The 18,696-nt window shown below is 27.3% G+C and overlaps 2 protein-coding genes across 8 annotated transcripts in view; one reads left to right on the top strand and one right to left on the bottom strand.

Annotated features, from left to right (window-relative positions):
* The window catches only part of LOC122497978 (serine/threonine-protein phosphatase 4 regulatory subunit 1-like), a 595,496-nt gene that overhangs the window by 299,902 nt on the left and 276,898 nt on the right, over nucleotides 1-18,696 (top strand). Inside the window, exon 1 of one of the 7 annotated variants that reach the window (XM_043605437.1) lies at nucleotides 13,899-14,035. The exons of the other annotated variants lie outside the window; for them this stretch is intronic. The gene's annotated coding sequence lies outside the window, so the exon portion shown is untranslated. Of the gene's footprint in view, nucleotides 1-13,898; nucleotides 14,036-18,696 lie in introns of those variants that run through there. 7 annotated transcript variants of the gene reach the window in all.
* Nucleotides 16,138-18,696, bottom strand: part of LOC122497984 — a 97,249-nt gene continuing 94,690 nt past the window's right edge. Inside the window, exons 2-4 of the mRNA XM_043605445.1 lie at nucleotides 17,045-17,121; nucleotides 16,805-16,905; nucleotides 16,138-16,714 (exon numbers count right to left, since the gene is read on the bottom strand). Of these exons, the coding sequence (XP_043461380.1) occupies nucleotides 16,691-16,714; nucleotides 16,805-16,905; nucleotides 17,045-17,121 (202 nt within the window). The 3' untranslated portion in view covers nucleotides 16,138-16,690. The remainder of the gene's footprint in view (nucleotides 16,715-16,804; nucleotides 16,906-17,044; nucleotides 17,122-18,696) is intronic.

The raw sequence follows: 18,696 nt of genomic DNA, 5'->3' as shown, positions 1-18,696 counted from the left end.
ATAGAAGTGCAATTTTTTTGTGTATATTGAGAGAAATATTTATATATAATAGGGTTGGATATTCTCTCGTATGTTGATCTGCTGGTGGAGACCGCGGGATCAGTCGGAGTTAATCTTAGGGCCCGGACGACAATAAAAGCGGTCTGCCCTTACATTCCTGGGCAGTGGGTCGCTCGCTATTTTAAAACCAGGCGCTTAATAATCTTACCACCGTTCTCTTAATTAGGCGAACCAACTTCTAACAATATAGTTTTCCTTCGTCATGAACATTCGCTGCAATTTGACATTTTTTTAATTTTCACTTCCTTATTTTCCTTTTCGTATTTTTCTTATTTCTATTCTCCTTTTCTTTATTTTCTCCTCTTTTTTCATTTTCATTCTCCTTTTTTCAGTTTAAAATTCTTGTAAATAATAATTAAATTGTAAACCTGCACTTACCCTATTTCCTTATTTCCTTTTTTGTTCTCCTTTTTTCCATTTCCATTTCTTTATTCCCCTTTTCTTATTTTGATTTTGTTGCTTACTCTCATTTTCTCATTTATTTCCATTTTTTCCATTACTCGAAATATTTGTCTACCTATACTCCGCTTATTCTACAAATCAAATATCCATTTTTTTCTCTTTCCAAATTAATTAACTTATAACAATATGCATGCAATTTTTTTCTCAAAAGCTTTCGATTAAATGAGATTTTCTTTGAGTTTAAACAAATCTCCCTCGATGTTTCTTTTGTAGTATGTTTTATTATAGAACAGATCGATATAGGAAAAGTGATGGAAAAAAAATGTCTTCACGACTCTCATGCTAATGCTCCAATTTTTTGGTTTTTGCGTATTTTATTTATTTATTTATTTTGCAATGTCGCAAATAGGGTTTTTTTGATAAATTTACGAAAATCCATTTCTGCAATTTTGTAAAGAGTGAAAAAATTAACTCAATAACCCTCCACATTATTGTTCTCCTCATAGTGCAACCCCTAATGCGTGTTTTATAATTGTCCTTTAACCAACCCCTTGGACTATTTCATTTCGTTTCATTCAAAACTCGAGTACTTATCTGTTCATCACATTCATGTACACGAATTAACTCTCACACGCCACTGACCTCCATAATGCTTATTATTTACTGATGATGTCAATCTCAAAAATTTTATTTTTTGGTTTTTTTTATTTAGTAGGGGAAATGCTTCCAGGTTGTCCCACTTGCGTTATTTTTTATTCTAGAAGTGCCATAATTAAAAACGCGATTGAAATTGTTGTCGAATGATTAGTTATTACTTTTTATGATCTTTTGGAGCAAGAAGAAGCAATAAAAATGTTCCTGTTAAACAAATTCTGAAATTGACTTGTGGAAAAATTACAAAATTAAAATTGTGACTTTTTCATGTGCCAACAAATGAAATATTTTTTATAGATAATTTAAGTTAACATTTTTTTCTGAGTTGCTTTTTTAATCACTTTTAAGAATCCAAAAGAAATTTTTAAAATATCAAGAATTAATATTTTTTTCATCGATTTAAAAATAGAGTTAAAAATTGCAGGTTGACTCACTTTACGGTTTGGTCCGAAATAATTTTAGGGAAATTACAAATGATTGCAGAAATTCAATTATTTTCAAAAGTAATAAAATTCATTGTAGAAATTCAATTATGTTCAAAAATTATTTAAAATTCTTATCAAAATTTCAATTACTTTAAGCAATAATTAAATTCTTCTCCAAAATTCAATTATTTTCAAAAATTTTACTCAATTGACTGATTTTTAATATCTACTATTTTCATTAAATTTTCCAAAAGAGAATTCTTATTTAAAAAAAATTTTTAGAAAATTCTACACAAACTTTTAATTATTTTCAAAAAATAATAAAAATTTCGCAGGAATTTCATTATTTACAAATTTGTTTTATAAATTTCTTCGCAACCATTCAATTATTTTCATAAATAATAAAATTTTTACGGGGATTCAATTATTTTCTTAAATAATAAAATTCTTTTTAGGAATTCAATTATTTTCGTAAATAATAAAACTCAATGCAGAATTTCAATTATTTTTAATCGAATTCCTCGAAAAAATTCTCAAAAATTTTATTAAAATTCATCAAAGAAATTCAGTTATTTAAAAATTTATAGATAAAATTCTTAATGAGAATTCAATTTTAAGAAACATGCAATTATTCAATAAATTGTAATTTTTGTGTTTAAATTATTGAATTCTAGTAGAATTTTCTAATAAAAATTGATTTAAAAATGAATTTCAGCTAAAATTTTAGATTTGAATATTTATTATTCAAATTATTCAAATATTTTAATAATATTTGAATATTAAAAGCATTATAGCATGAATTATAAGAAATAATTGAATTTTAAAAAGGTTTTAAATTAAATTCTTTGAAAATCTTAATTTTTAATACTTAGAACCAACAATTCTGTCGACTTAATTATTTTGAAAAATTCTAATTGAATTTTTTTCTGAAATTATTTGAAGTGTTTATTTTTTAATACGTATTCAATTACAGAATTTCTGAATAATTGAAATTTCGTAAAATGGAATTATAAACAAATAAATTTGAAAATTCTTAAATAACTTTTTAAAAAATTATTAAAAATAATGGATTTATAGAAGATGTTTAGTTGAAAATACAAAAAAAAAGTCAATTTTGTAAAAGTTACAAATTTATGTAAAAATTCAATTATTTTCAACAGTAATAATATTCTTCGCAAAAATTAAATATATTGTTCAAAAGTAATAAAATTCTTCTTAGGGATTCATATATTTTCACAAATCATAAAACTCATTGCTGAATTTCTATTATTTTTAATTTTAATCGATTTTCTCGGAAAATATAATGATTCTTAAAAATTTTATTAAAATTCGTTGATAGAAGTCAATTATTTAAAAATTTGTTGATAAAATTCTTTATGGGAATTGAATTTTAAGAAACATTCAATTATTTATTTTTGTATTAAAATAATTGAATTCTAGTAGAATTTTCTAATAAAAATTTATTTGAAAATTAATTTCAGTTAAAATTTGAGATGATAATTGAATATTAAAAGCAATATTAAAAATTTTAAAAATGAAAAAAAATATTTATTTATTATTATTTATTTATTTATTTATATTTTTTTATTTATTTATTTTTTATTTTTAAAAATAATTGAATTTTGAAATTAATTTTTTTTAAAAAGTTTAATTTTTGAATTTTTTTTTTGTATATTATTTTAAGTTTTTATTTTCTAATGTTTATTTAATTGGAGAATTTACGAATAATTGAAATGTCGTAAAATTGCATATTGTAAAGAAATGGATTTGAAAATTGTCAAAGAACTTTTTTGAAAATTATTAAAAATAATCGATTTAAAGATGAGTTTTAGTTATAAATTCTTGTAAATAATAATTGAATTGTATAAATGATTTTATCACTTGGTCATCTTCATGTTTTATAGTTATGAAAAATTGAATTTCTACTTTTAAGTAAAATGTTCTCTTATTTGACTCGGAATGGTTATATTTTTGTCAGTAATTCTTTTTGAGAATTTGTTTTAGAATATGTATCAGAATTTGTTCCAACGGTTGCGATTTTGCAATTTTTCTTTGACTTTCATTTTCACTCTGACTTTCACTTTGAAGTTGAATTTCATTTTTTCTTTGACTCTGACTCGGAAAGTGAAAGCGAAAATGAAATTCAAAGTCAAAGTGGAAATTCCAGAATTAGTTGCAGAGAATTATTTTTAGTCTCTTTTAGAATTACTTTCAGAATTATTTTCATATAGTTTTCTTTTCAAAGAAATTATTTTATAAGTATTTTTCTTTTTTTTTGAGGGGGGGGGTTAGTTTTTTTTTAGTAGAATTTTGAAAGGGTTTTTTTTGGACAATGAGTACATTATGTACGGCAGGATATTTAACATGGCATTATATTCGTTGATCGCTAATCGTGACGTATAAATGTATACTCACGCGCCACGCTATTTTACGTGCAGCCAACGTAAGACTAGCGTGTACTATACACTCCACAATTTAATCAATGAATGACTAAGTTGCGTGGGCACCTTACTCTTGTGTGGCATATAAAAGTCTCAGTCATTCTTTTATACTATATACATATGTCTGTAATACACCGAATGCATAGAGCAATTTGACCTTTTTCCTCTGACTTATCTCACACATTACACAATGACGAACAAAATTCCTCACTAAATTTTCTAGCAAAGAGGAAGAAGCATTTATTATAGATAAATTAATTGGACAAGTATATTTCTGTAGAGAAATTATCTCTCACACTTTGTTCTACATTTAGAGATTTCACTAGATTTCAATAAAAAAATAGTATATGATTTTCAACCAAGAATGGAATTTATTTTTTTTGTTTATCGAACACTCATTTGGATTATTTTAATAAAATATTTTTGGTTAAACCGAGTTTTGAATTCGTGACTTACTTTTTGATTTGGAATTAGAAAATTCTACTAATAACTAAGAAATTACTATTTATGAGTAAAATATACTAATAAATAAAATAAGTGATATAAAATAAAAGCACACTCTGAATTATAGTAAAAATTGAGAAATTAGTAAAAATGTAAAAATGTGCAGAATGGATTATTATAACAGTACTTTAGAATTTGTTCATTAAATTGTCTGCATGTAAGTGAAAGAAAAACCTCTCGACCAATAGAACTCATTTCAATTGCAATAATTTGCATTTGGCGAGACTGAAGTTCACTTGGAAGTCTTTGAGCATGATTCACGGATCATCAAAGGTCCTCTGGGCGCTTGTCGTGATTCAGCTCAAGAACATGACCAACCTTACCATATATGGAGACATTCTTTGTCACCATACTGTTGCTTAATGACACATATGGAGGGCAATTTAGAACCATTCCCAGATAACATTCAATGAAAAAAATTCCTTTTCCTCCAGGGCATTTTATTTCCCTTCTTTTTGAATTTGTTTTCTCTTCATTTATCATTAGAATTATATTAGAATTTTAGTACAATTATATAACAATTGTCTTTCAATTGTATTACAATTATATTGCAATTGTGTTAATAATATTTATTTATTTATTTATTTATCGAAATTTGCTGGCAAAACCTTTTATTAGAAACTCATATACATGGAAAAAAAGAATACAGTAACTTTTACCATACTTTCACAGTAAAACCTAAGTTGACAAAAGTCAAAATTTACTCCAAAAACAGTAAAAGTTGACAAAAAAGTTAGAACTAAGTTAGAAGCAAAGTTAATTATTCAAATTGATCGAATTTTAAAGATTTATTAGTAAACAGAAAAGAGACAGTTCGTCAAATTTTTTCTATAAAGTGAAATTAAAATCAACTTGGCTACAGAGACATTTTTTTTTTTTTTTTTGAGTTTATCAAAATCTTTGACCTATCACATATACATTTTGTTCTGTGTTTTGTTCAACTCGAGATAAAGATATCAAAAAAAAAGAGAAAAAAACCGCTCAACATTATCAGCTGGTAAAATTTATTTTACAACACTTTATCTTTCTTGGGCGTACAGTAACATTTTGTTCTGCTTCTGCAAAAAGTCTAGTATGTGTATAAACAAATTGATCAGAATATACATACGGATTTTACAATATACAGTGAATGATAGATAACAAGTACAATGTAATTGAAGAGAGAAAAGATTTGTGAAAGAGTGAACAGAAAATTTTTAATAGTATTCTATTCATAATTTATATATTTTTACACATTTATAAATGTGTTCGTTTTATTTGAATATATGTGTCGAATTTCTTTTTTTTTTCTAATAAATGATACGTATGGAAATTATATGTCCGTTTGTCTTATCAAAAAATGAATTAAGATTATCGAGGGTTTAATTAATTTTGTATATCGTCATCTCTATTTTTAATTCTATATACGCATTTTTTTTCTTCTCTTTTTTTCTTCTTTTGATGAATGTCATTCATATCCTGGAGTAGAGTTCTTTTCTAATCTTCAGTGGCTGACAAAAACTTTCCGTTTCTACTTTGGGAATACTATTTTATCGAGAATATTATCGCTTTTGAGTAATATGTTATTTTTTTCTGGTTTCTTCGATAATTGTTTCTTCTCTTTTTTTTTGACAAATTGTTTAAAATCGAGAGAGAGGGAGAGAGAGAGAGAGAGAGAGAGAAATTTTTAAATGTTTTCTGATGGTTAACAATATTATTGGTGTTATCATTAATGTTATTATTAACATTTGTCATTAAAATTTACATTTACATTTGTCATTTAAATTTACATTAACATTGACATTAAAATTGATAATAACATTAACATTAAAATTGACATTAATGTCATTAATGATATTAACATTAGCATTATTACATTGAACAAATAACGATTTTATTCAAATAACCGATTACTAGTGTTTACAAGTGGAGAAATAGATTTTTTTTCATTGGTGAAAATTCTAATTTTATAAGTATGAAAATATTTTATTTAAGTGATAAAATATTTTTAGATGGAAATATTTAAGTGATAAAGTACTCGTACAACTGATAAGTATGTGTATAAAAATTATCTTTGTAATGTATAGAAAATTGGTAGATAAAAAGTAATTATTTAAAAGTTATCATTTTCTATTTAAGTGAAAAAAATTACTTCTGTTACTCTTTAAATTTAAATATAAATGTTTCAGTTGAAAATTTAAAAAAGTAAATTCTATTTTATTTTTTCTAATTAAAATTGTTGATTTTATTATATTTTCACTTATTATTTATTTGTTTTAATTATTTTTTACTCTATTTCTAAATGTAAAAATTAGCAAAGATTCTACAAAACTTACGAAATTTTTAACATAATTCTATAGTAGAAATTAGTTTTATACTGAAAAAGCAAATAAAGTATAATTTTTTACAACTTTTATAGTAAAATTAACTGGAATTTCGGTCAATTTTTACTCAATTTTAGTTTAAATTTCACTATTTTCGAAGTAAATTTTAGTAAAAAGAATTAGAAAAATTAGAAAACTTTTACAATGAAAAAAGTAAATTTTAAATTTTTACTTTAATAAGTTTTACTGAAGCAAAATTTACTTCTTAAATAGTAAAAATATTTTGCAAAAATACATATAATTTCTGATAAATTTTAACCAATTTCGGTGTAAATTCCCCTATTTCCGGAGAAACAAATTTAATTAGTTTCAGAGTAAAATTTTGAAAAACAAAATTAAGAAAACTTACTTTCGACTTGGTATACTTTCCTTTACAGAAAATGAAAATTTCGTGTAGTAAACCTTACTATTTCCTGAATAAATTTTATGATAGTTTTGAAGTAAATTTTAGAGTAAAAATTAGAGAAAATTCCCTTGCACATAGTTATTATTATTATTACTATTTTTATTATTAGTATTATTACTATTATTATTGTTGTTATTATTATCTTTGTTTGTTGTTTATGTTACACAGAAAGAAATTTTATTTGATTCAAATAAACAATTACTTTTCTATTATTAAATAAAAACCAGCAATAATTTTCTAATTTAAATTTTTGGTCGAAAACACTAAAAAAATTCAATTCTGGAGAAATTACAAATAATTGCAGAAATTCAATTATTTTCAAAAAAATAAATAAATAAAATTCAATTATGTTCAAAATTTGAAAAAAAAATTCTCTTAAAAATCCCAATTATCTTTATAAATAACAAAATTCTTCCCCAATCTTCAATTATTTTCATAAATGTAAAAAAAATTCTTGCCCTAATTTCAATTATTTTCACAAATAAAATGCATTTTTCTAATTTCAATGATTTTCAAATATCTATTATTAATAAAATTTTCCAAAAAGAATTCAAATATTTAAAAAAATTTTTTTAAAAATTTTATGCAAACATTTAATTATTTTTATAAATAATAAAAATTTCACTGTAATTTAATTATTTTCATAAATAATAAAATGTATTAAAGAGATTCGATTATTTATATATAAATTAAAAAAAATCACGGGAACATTTCAATTAACTTTATAAAATTCCTCTTCGAAATTAAATTATTTTCAAAATATTTTAATAAAAACTTTCGTAAAAATTTAATTAATTATAAAAATTTTTCGATATTCAATTATTTTTAATATTTACTATTTTAATAAAATTTCCCAAAAGAATTCAATTATTTAGAAAAAAAATATAAATTCCTACGTAAAAATCTAATATTTTATTTATTTATTTATTTATTTATTTATTTAATACATATCTCCGCAGACCAAAGATATTTATATTTTCAATATAAATAATAAAAATTTCCCAGGAATTCAATTATTTACAAATTTTGTATAAATTTCTTCGCAATATTTCAATTATTTTCATGAATAATAAACTTTTTACAGGAATTCAATTATTTTCATAAAAAATAATTTAAAATTCTAGAAAATAATAATTGAAATAAAATGATGAAAATAATTTTGATGAAGTTACAGTAACAATATCCCAGGCGTAAATTTCCAACCGGCGCGGATCCTAGCCCGTACTGACGCCGGTGTAACTGTACTGGCTCGGAACCGCCTGCCAACCGAATGTGAACGGGCATTCTACCGAATAGTGACTAGGCCAGGAGCGCGCTGGCAACCGGCTCGGAACTGGCATTCTACCGCCCGCTGACCGGCCGGGAGAAGCCGTTCCGTGTATAATTCAACCGGCTGGGACCTGGCACTCTACCGACCGTGGATTTTTCATTTAATAGCCAGCCGAGCGCTGGCATTCTACCGACTGACAACCGGATCGGATCCAAATGATAATTTCAACAAATATCAATAAAAAAAATAATAATTAATTGCAAAAGATAAATACTGATAACAATTCATTGACAGTTCACTTTACACATTTTTTTTATTTTTTTATACACTTAAACGTAATTTGTTATTACATACACATTTGAAAAATCCTAACGCTTGGAGGTACGAACCTACGCCTAACCGAATATTTACGCACCGAAATCTCGCACGCTAACCACTATGCTACGCTCGCATGGGACTCTCAAATCTTAAATACTCTCAAGTGTCACAAGCTGAAATAAAACTTGTCGAATAACTACGCGTCAATGCTACAGCTATATTTTTATTATTATTTAATATATTAAATAATTGAGGCCTTGGATCCAATAACTCGCCCGACGCTCGGAGGAACGCGCAACTGCCAGTCAGTGAGCAGTGAGCGCCTCTGGGCCACTCACTGCTACCCGACTGGTATTAGCGCGTGCCTTCGAGCGTCGGGCGAGTTATTGGATCCAAGGCCTCAATTGTATCTCAATATAATAATATTGAACATAATAATATTAATAATTTTAATTAATATCACAATAATAATAAATTTATTATTATTGAGATATTATTAATTAACATTAATATTATTGAGAATTAATAATAAATTATTAACATGAATATTAATATTTATTAATATTAATAATTTATTATTAATTCTCAATAATATTAATTAATAATATCTCAATAATAATAAATTTATATTAATAGTATAAATTTATTTATAATAATTATAAACTATAAGTGCACAACAAATTTTTTTAATTGCTTAATTTTGAAAAAACTCTTAATAAATAATTACTTAATATTTTGATTAAATTCATTTATTAATTAATCATTATTTTCTAAAATAATGCAATTAATTATTGTAATAATTATTTAGTTATGACACATTTATTGAAAATAAATTTATAATGTGATTTATAATGTGACAATAAATGACGACATCCGCAGTCGGATCCGGCCCAGCACCGAGCCAGTACAGACTAAACATATCCGTCATTCTTCCGACGCCGCAGAAGAATAAGATTCGCCGGCGGAAGAAATCCAGTACCGAGCCAGTACTGACAATAGTGGGAAGACGGTTCCGACAGTCGGAGCATAATCTGTACCGCGCCGGTTGCTTTTTCAGATCCGAATCGGTACAGACCGTCGGTACTTGCGGTCTGTACGGGCGCGGATCCCAGCCGGTTGTAAATTCCGACATTCGTCCGACTTTTCCGCCTGGGATTCTTATAATGTAAAATAATGATTTAATCACTCGTTCATCTTTAATTATTATATCCTGTTCCAAAAATAAGATTAATAATAGAAATTGTGCAAATATTTTTATTCTTTTTCTAAAACAAAATAATAATTTTGTTAAAAAAATTGTGATTCATAAAGAAAAATAATGCAAAATAAATAAATGTTCTATTTCTTAATCAAAGTTGTTTAACAATTTTTTAATTTTGTTTAAAAGTAAAGAACCAAAAAATTTGCATAATTTCAATTTGACAAAACATTCAATTTAACAAAATTTTAGTCTTTTAATGAAAAGAAGTGAAAAAAAAATTCTGATGATTTCTATTTGGCATTACAATTTTGAATTAATTATAATATAGAAATAATTAAAACAATAATAAAATATACACTCTATCTAAAGTTAAGAAAAAACAAAAGACAACTTTAGAGTGTGAGGGACAGAAAAAGTGAATAAAAATCCAAATTATTATAGTTAATTTATTCGATTCAATAATTTTTATTTAAATTAAATAAATTGTATATTTGAATCAATAATTTCAGTACTTGCAGAAAATATGAATTAAACCATTTAAATTGATCGAAATAAAAATTATTTGATAAAAATAAATATTTGTTTGATAGTGGACAAGTAATCGTTTATTTGAATCAAATAAATTTTCTTTTCAGTGTATTGAAAATTACTATAATTGAAATTATTTTTTTTTTATTATTGTCATCGAAAAAACAATTTTTTTTTTATTATTTAGGGATAGTGGAAAAATGGTTGAATATATAATAAATATTTTTTTTTTTTTCGAAAAAGGAGCTGGGCACTTATTTTAATTTAGATGGGCGATACACCCCAGTGACCTTCTTGCTCCTCCTCAAATTCAATATGAACTATCCTCGCGACTCTGCCGAATCAAATCATGTCCTGAATCATATCGTATATTACAGAGTATGTAATCTCGCATCTAAATCAAATCTTAAGTAGCAAAGAAAGAGCATCCTTTTAGTGGACAGAGTATTAATCTGCCCTCTCATTCTCTCTCTTTCGCCTTCTCTCTCAATATATTTATCTCATGACGTTCTCTCCATATCCTGTCATCTCCACTTGGTGTGGTTGCATTTTGTACGGCGGCGGCGGTGGTGGTACGCGCGCGCACCCACGTCCGTCACGCCGTGAGATATACGACGTAGATTCGCAAAACGCAATCAATGAATGACGATACGGCGCGCGCAGTGACCGTGATGATGATTTTTTTCCTCTCTGAGTGATGGAATCTTTTTTTTAAATTTCTTTCAAGACTTTTATTGAGTGTATTTTGATTTTGGTAAAGAGAGAGAGAGAGAAGAAAATTGCTGGGTAAAGTAATATAGGTTAGGGTAAAAATTGACGTTGCCCAACCCATTTTTGTCTCTACGTCTTATTTCTCCCGCTAGTACACATTATACGCGCGATGCGTACGCTGCTTTCGAGGACCACTCCGCGAGACTACGACGACAACGTCCTCAACGTCGTCGACGAGATACACTATCGATCGCGGGCGTCGGCGTCGCTGCCGCACGGTGGCGCCCTCGCCCACCCGGGGGGGGGAGGTTTTCGCGAGAGGGCGCTTCGAGATCATGCCGTCGGTGTAGCGTCGCACCGGTTGCCCGGCGTGTCCGTTCCCTAGCCGTGAGGGCAGAGTCCGTTCGCAAGATTCGCGATGTGCTCCTGTTTGTCCCTCTTTCTCTCTCTCTCTCCTTTTCTCGAACGACAATCTACTCGATTTACTTATTTACAAATTATTTACTTACAAATTATTTACTTAGAAATTAATCTCGAAGAATTTATGGCGAATTCTTGTATTAATCTCTGGTAAATTCTTGTTTCTTTCTCGTGAATGCGCGAGTGTGTGCCCACCGGTGTCAAGTAGTTCGATTGGTATCATTCGACTTTATCGTCGTCGGCCCCGTTTTGTATCGGAGGTAGGCGTAGTCTCGCGAGAGGAGAGCCCTAACAAGCAACCATCATCATCATCTCTCTCTCTCTCTTTAGGAACATGATCGTCGTCGCCCACAATGTCTGTGTATTTGCTCGGGGATTTTGTACACACACCATGTGCTTGTGAGAAAGAGAGAGAGTGTGTGTGTGTGTGCACATGAACGTGAAATCCGCTCGACAAGCGGCTTTTCACCTCCCGAGCATGGTACCGGACACCTTTCCGTTTCTGGAGCCATGCCTTCCCTGGACTAGCCGCCACTTTCCGGCAAGCATGGCCGTCTCCGAATTCGCTCTTGTGCAACCCACGCGTAAATTTGCGGGTAAATTTATCTCAAAATTGTCTCGTCGATGTTTTTTCAATGATCCGGGTTGAACGGAATTTTTCGTATGGACATTTTTGAAAAAATTTGTGGATTGTGCTGCACTAGTTGTGTTGTGGAAATTGATGGGTGGTTTAGTTTTTGAAAGAATTTTTGGTGACGGTTTGGGAAACTTTTGGTTGTACTTTTTGTTGCACTTTTAGTGAAGAATTTAGTGGAACTTTTGGTTGTGCTTCAAGTCGAACTTTTAGTGGTACTTCTGGTTGTACTTCAAGTCGAACTTTTAGTGAAACTCTTGGGGAAACGTTTAGTGAAATTGTTAGGGAAACGTTTAGTGGAACTTTTAACAAAATTCTTAGGAACAATGATGCTTTGGTAAAGGAAAGTATGCTGTAAACGAGAATTGTTCCTTGAAACAGAAAGTAGTTTTTCGTGCGGGACTTTTGAGATAATAGTGTTGCGTGTGGGAGAAACCATCTTTGAACAACCATAGATAACTTTTTGGTGCTATTTTTGATTCGGATTTCTGCAATGATGTCAATTTTGGTGCTGCTTTTGATTTGGATTTTTGCAAAGATGTCTAAAGTGTTAAATATCCCTTTTGGAAGAAGAAGTGGTTCGTCAAACATTTTCTTCAATGCGGAAGTAAATTTTGATTTGGGAGAACTTTCGGTTGGAGGAGTGACTTCGGATTTTCGGATGAGAAGAGTTTTGGAAATATTTAATGCTGAAAGAGAAGTACAAAAATAACAATTCACTTACTGATTTTTTGGTACCAAAAGTGTTTGTGTTTTTCTCCGATATACTATGAAGCGCACATGTTCGCTCCTCTGCTAAAGCAGTGAATTATTCTTCAGTGAATTTCGGAACATGAAATTTTCAAGTGAACTTTCTGCAAAACCTCTTCTTCAAAATAGTTTATTTTTGAAAGAGAATCCTCGCATTCTTTTCTAAAGAAGAACAAAATCGAATTGTCAAGTTTGGAAATATTTCCCTATCAAAAAATTTTTGAACATTGAAGCTACAAATTAAAGAGCTAAAAGACATACCGATGACTAACAAATTTCGACTAATTGAAATTGACTCTCAAGAAGCAGAGAAAAAAAATGTCGTTTCGATCTGAAAGTTTGACGGTAAAGTGAACAGGCGACTAGACTTTTGGAGAAGTGCCAAAAACAAAGTAAAATCGAAACCTAAATGTCTTGGACGTTTCTTTGTAACAATTACAAATCTCTCATTGGAGTTTAAGCAGAAGAAGAAAAAACTACTTGAATTTTCGAATAGAGATTAAAAATTGATGTGAAACAGGAAACCGGAAGTGAACACTTGAATTTTCGCTTAAGGAGTGTCAAAAAACGTGGGGATCTACCTGACCCACGCGTGCTTGCATCATGGCGAGAATGTACATTGCAGATATCGGCATGAAAAACTCCGAGAAGCTATAAGTTGTTTCATTATTAATGCACAAGGAATGGTAAAGGAAGAAACTTGGAAAAAGGAAGAAAAAATCTCTTTTTTTTTATTAATTTTTGGATTTACATTTTACCCGAGAATAATTTTTCGTAATATTTCTTCAAATATATCATTGACATTTTCGCACGTCAATTTTTGAACTTATTTAATTTGGATTCTTTCGAGTGATAATTTTGTGAATTTATTACTACAACTATATTTTGCACTTTTTTGGATAATCCAAGGATAAGATGTGGGATTACGTATCAGACACACTTCCGTGGGTAAGATCAATTTCTGCACATTCTTTTTTTTTCTTAAATTAATTTTTAAAGGCAGTTCGATATAGTTTTTTTATGAAAGCTCTTCGTAAAAATTTGAAACAATTTTGACTCGTATTATTAATTATCAAGAAACTATTATTTATTATTAAACCATTAAACTAAACTATTAAACTGAACTGTTAATAATAATTATAAAAATAATAATAAAAATAGTAATAATAAATAATTATTCCAAAACTTTAAGATTTTTCTTCAATTTTTTTTTTAATTTAAAAAAAAATTATTTTTACAATTTTTCTTCTGTTATTGTTATTTTTATTTTATTTATAATTGTTTTAGAAGAAACTGTTTTCTTTTTCACAATTTCAAAATTTTTTATTGTCAACATTTTGTTTTACATTTTTCAAAAAGAATGTGAACACATCTCTGAAGTTAAGTACAAAGTTGACGTGATTTATTTTTTATTATCGTTTGATGACATTGCTTATCGTCCAACCTTTTCTGATTGTTGTGAATTTTATAGTTAAATTTATCTCTGACCGATAAGAGCCGGAAGTCACTTTTGTTGGCTGTTACATATATATAATTATTATTATTAAAAAATGTAAATGGAATTTGATAATTATTGGTAGTTATGACTTTTAGGAAAATTTTTTCTTCTATTTCTGTTAATTATGTTTAATGTCACTTGAATTTAATATTTGAATAATGTTTACGTTGTTTAAATTTAAATTAAATATTAACCAGTTAGGGAAAAAAACCAGCTATGAGTTTTAAAATAGAAAAGTTTATTTTCAAAGGGTGTGAAACTTTTGCGTTATTACATATATAAGATAATTACTATTGATTAATATTTATTTTTAAATATATCCTATAATAAAAATCTTTTTGAATAATTAAAATTTTGTAGAATTTAATTGAAAATAATTAATTTTTTTTGAAAATCAACTTTTTAAGAATTTTAATTGAAAATTTTGAAAATAATTGAATTTATTAAAAATGTTAATGAAAAATCTTTAAATGTAAATTTAAAAATGAATATCATTTAAATAGACTCAAAAATAAAAATCATCTTTGATTGTTATAAAACATGAAGAAATCGATCATTCCGAGTCTTCGACTCGGAGTAATCAATTTCTTTATGTTTTATAATAAATATTCTTATAAGTTGTTTAATTTCAAAAAGGTTTGAATTTGAAATTTTTGAAAAACTTAATTCCTATGGGAAAATAATAATAATTAAATATTTATTTAAAAATGAAGTAATTGATGTTTTCGAATAATTTTACAATTTAAGAAATTTTTAAATAAATGTAACAGAACAATAAAATAATAAAATTTTTTCCTTTATTTATTATTATAGTTAATTTTTAAAAGTACTTTATATTTAACTTTGAGAGAAATTTGAAATAAAAATTATTTGATTCAAGTAAATATATTTATTTGATAATAGACAAGTAATCTGTTATTTGAATCAAATACATTTCTTTTTTAGTGTATTTTATATTTGACTTTATATTTATTTGACTTATGATTTTTATTTAACTTTATATTTAACATTGAGAGAAAGGTTCCTTGATTTATTTGATATATTGCAATTATTTATATAGGTTTTATTATCGGATAAATGGTTTCTTATTTTTAAATGATGAAAAGGAGGTTATAAACGGTATAAAGAGTGGAACAATCCGATATATAGGTTTTGATTATTTCCGGAAAGTAGGTCTCTACTCTCTAAATTTGAATTGGTAGATATTCACTAATTCACATAGTAGATTTTGACTAATCCAAATAGGAACGATTCTTCTATTGTGAATTAGTCAAAGTTAACTATTTGAATTGGTAATATAAAGGCCATTAAAATAAATTAGTAACTTAACCTACTGAATGAATTAGTGAGTTTCTAACTAAATATGACAATACAATAGAATTGGTTTTTACAAATTAAAAAGTTTTTCTAAAAGTAATAATACACGTTATAAAATGCTAAAATTATTTCTAAAATAATATCAAAATTTAAATTTATGTTATCTTTAAGAAAAATACTTTAACTAATTAAATTAATAATATAATGTTGAATATGGATAAGTTACTAATTTTGATCAATACAAATGGAGAGAGTACGCCTTTCGGCACTTCAAACCGGAATAAATTAATTTCCGTTCGCACTTTCAGACTTTACAGCCCGAAAGTTTTTAGGATTTGGAATGCTTGATTCTTTAATAATCCCTTCTTTGATTAACGCAATATTAAGTATATTGCGTTCAGCATTAATGTCTCTCTCCCACGTGACATGACAGTTGTTACAAACAGCGTATCTGTTGATTATTCGGAAAACTTGTTCATTCTTCCAAAATTTTTCGAGTCCAATTTTAATGACAGTTTTTCTATCTTGAAGCAATTTTGGAGTTTCAGAATCTTCAGTTGCAATGTCTTCAGTTGTCGTCTTCTTCTTCTTCGGTATTGGAAGTTTCGATGGAAATTGATCTTCATTGTTAATTACTGAAGAAGAAGAAGAAGAAGAGTCTTCTTTAAGATTCTGTTTTGCTTCAATGTTTAGATTCGATTGTTTACTGGTTGACGGTCCGTAGATAGTTGACTCTAATCTAACTGATTCCTCCAGTTCCGAATCGAGTCTTTTTCTGTTTGTTCGGCTCATTGTGACGGTGCTCCAAAAAACTGATATCACAAAAAATACAACCTGATATTATGTACACAATAATAAAAATTTAAATCATAAATAATTATAATGATATAAAAGATTCTTACCTTTGACAAAACAAGTTGTAAATTCCAAAATTGGCACAATGTAGAATTGATTATTCGACAGCAAGTAATAAAGTTCTCAAAATGGACAACGTACAAATAATCTGTAACAAATTTAATATAATTTTCATTAGAAAGTTGGGGAATATCTATTTTTAAGAATAGAAATATAATGTCAAGAAACATTTAAAATGTATAAATACTTAAATTAAAACTAAATTTAATAATATAAAAAATGCTCACCTTCGTCAAGGAAGTTGTGAATTACAAATTGGCGCAATGTAGAATTGATAATTCGACAGTTCTCGAGTAGAAAGTATCTGTAACAAATTTTTTAATACAAGTTTTATTAGAAGAGATAAAGCACAGCTCATTAGGAAAGGATTTGCGGGAAATAATCATTCGCGTTACAATAATAATATAATAGAATGAAAAAAGCGAAACGTTATCATTTAAACTATCAAAAAAAAAGTCGCGTAAAGGCAAATGTATACTCCTTCTAAACTTTTAAACCATACGTGTGAAATGCAGAACAACATTTATTAAAAAAAAGTTACTAAAAGTCAAATTCTTAATTAAAATTACAAAAATATCTGAAAATGCATTTCTATATACTATTACCGAAATAAAATTTCAAAATTTAAGGTTGTGTTATGTTTAAGAAATATGCTTTAACTAATTCAATTAACTATTAATGTTGTTGATTGAATTAGTAGAATTGAGCTACTATTTAAATTAGTAGTTAGAATGTGACTAATTTTTTAGTAGATAATAATAAAATGAGTAATTTAACAGTAAAAAAGCAGGCTACTAATTTAAATAGTTATAATTTGACTAATTCAAATTTAGAGAGTAGCAGTAAATTTGTCTATATACATACACATTTCCACATCTCAAGTGGTTCATATAAAATGCAGTGATATATTTTCTCGGAATGATTTTAAGCAATTTGTCTTGAAAGTTTTGCCGAATCTATAACACAGTTTATTATTGATCTCCATTTCCTCCTATTTTTCTTTACTTTTCATCTTGCCCCCGACCCTTTCTCTCTCTCTCTTTTTTTTTCTTCGTCGTCTCGTGGTCGATTTGTATGTATGTATGTATGTATATATATATGGAGGCGATCGTCGTTGAAGGGTGGATTTATATATTGAATCCTTGGTTTCTCGAGGCTTGCCAATATAGTACCAGGCAAGTTTTGCTTGAGAACTTTCAACCCTATAAAAGACAGCCACCCGCACCCATTTTTCCATTTCTTCTTATCTATCACTCCAGTCTGCTAAGCTTTCTCTCTCTCTCTCCCTCTCTCTCTCTCTCTCTTTTCTTTTTCTTTAAGCGCAGTAGTACACAAAACTCTTGTTGGATGCAAGAAAACATTTTTATTTTTCTTCAAATATCTACTGTGAAATGTTTTTTTTGATAGTCACAGAAGAATTTTTAGTGATGAAAGTGAATTTTTTTTGTTGCTACTTTATAAAGTTAAAAAGAGGAAATTGTAAAACAGTATATGGTAAATTTTGCATTTCTATAATGTTGTCTCTTTGGTAAATTGCATGTTATGAATTTTTTACTTTGTTATTTTTATTAATTATTATAGTAATAGTATTTTTATTATTATTCTGATAAATATTATTTTTATTTTGTTACTATCATTATTTTTTATTAAATATTTTGGAGGTTGTTGTGGTAAATTAAGGTCATGTAATTACTACATTTCCAAAGCGAGAAATCAGTCAAAAATTTTACTAAAAATTAGACATTTTTGAACTGATTTCTAATTTAGAGATTATTATTAAAATTATTAACTATCATAATTTAAAAGTTCTTTCATTCATTAACTTTTTCTGTCCCTCACACTCTGAAGTTGTCTTTTGTTTATACTTTTGTTTTTTGTT

This window comes from Leptopilina heterotoma, unplaced genomic scaffold (assembly GCF_015476425.1).
Source record: "Leptopilina heterotoma isolate Lh14 unplaced genomic scaffold, ASM1547642v1 Lhet_14, whole genome shotgun sequence".
Classification (NCBI taxonomy): Eukaryota; Metazoa; Arthropoda; class Insecta; order Hymenoptera; family Figitidae; genus Leptopilina; species Leptopilina heterotoma.
The sequence above is the reverse complement of the archived record's forward strand: the minus strand, read 5'-3'. Positions and strand labels throughout refer to the sequence as shown.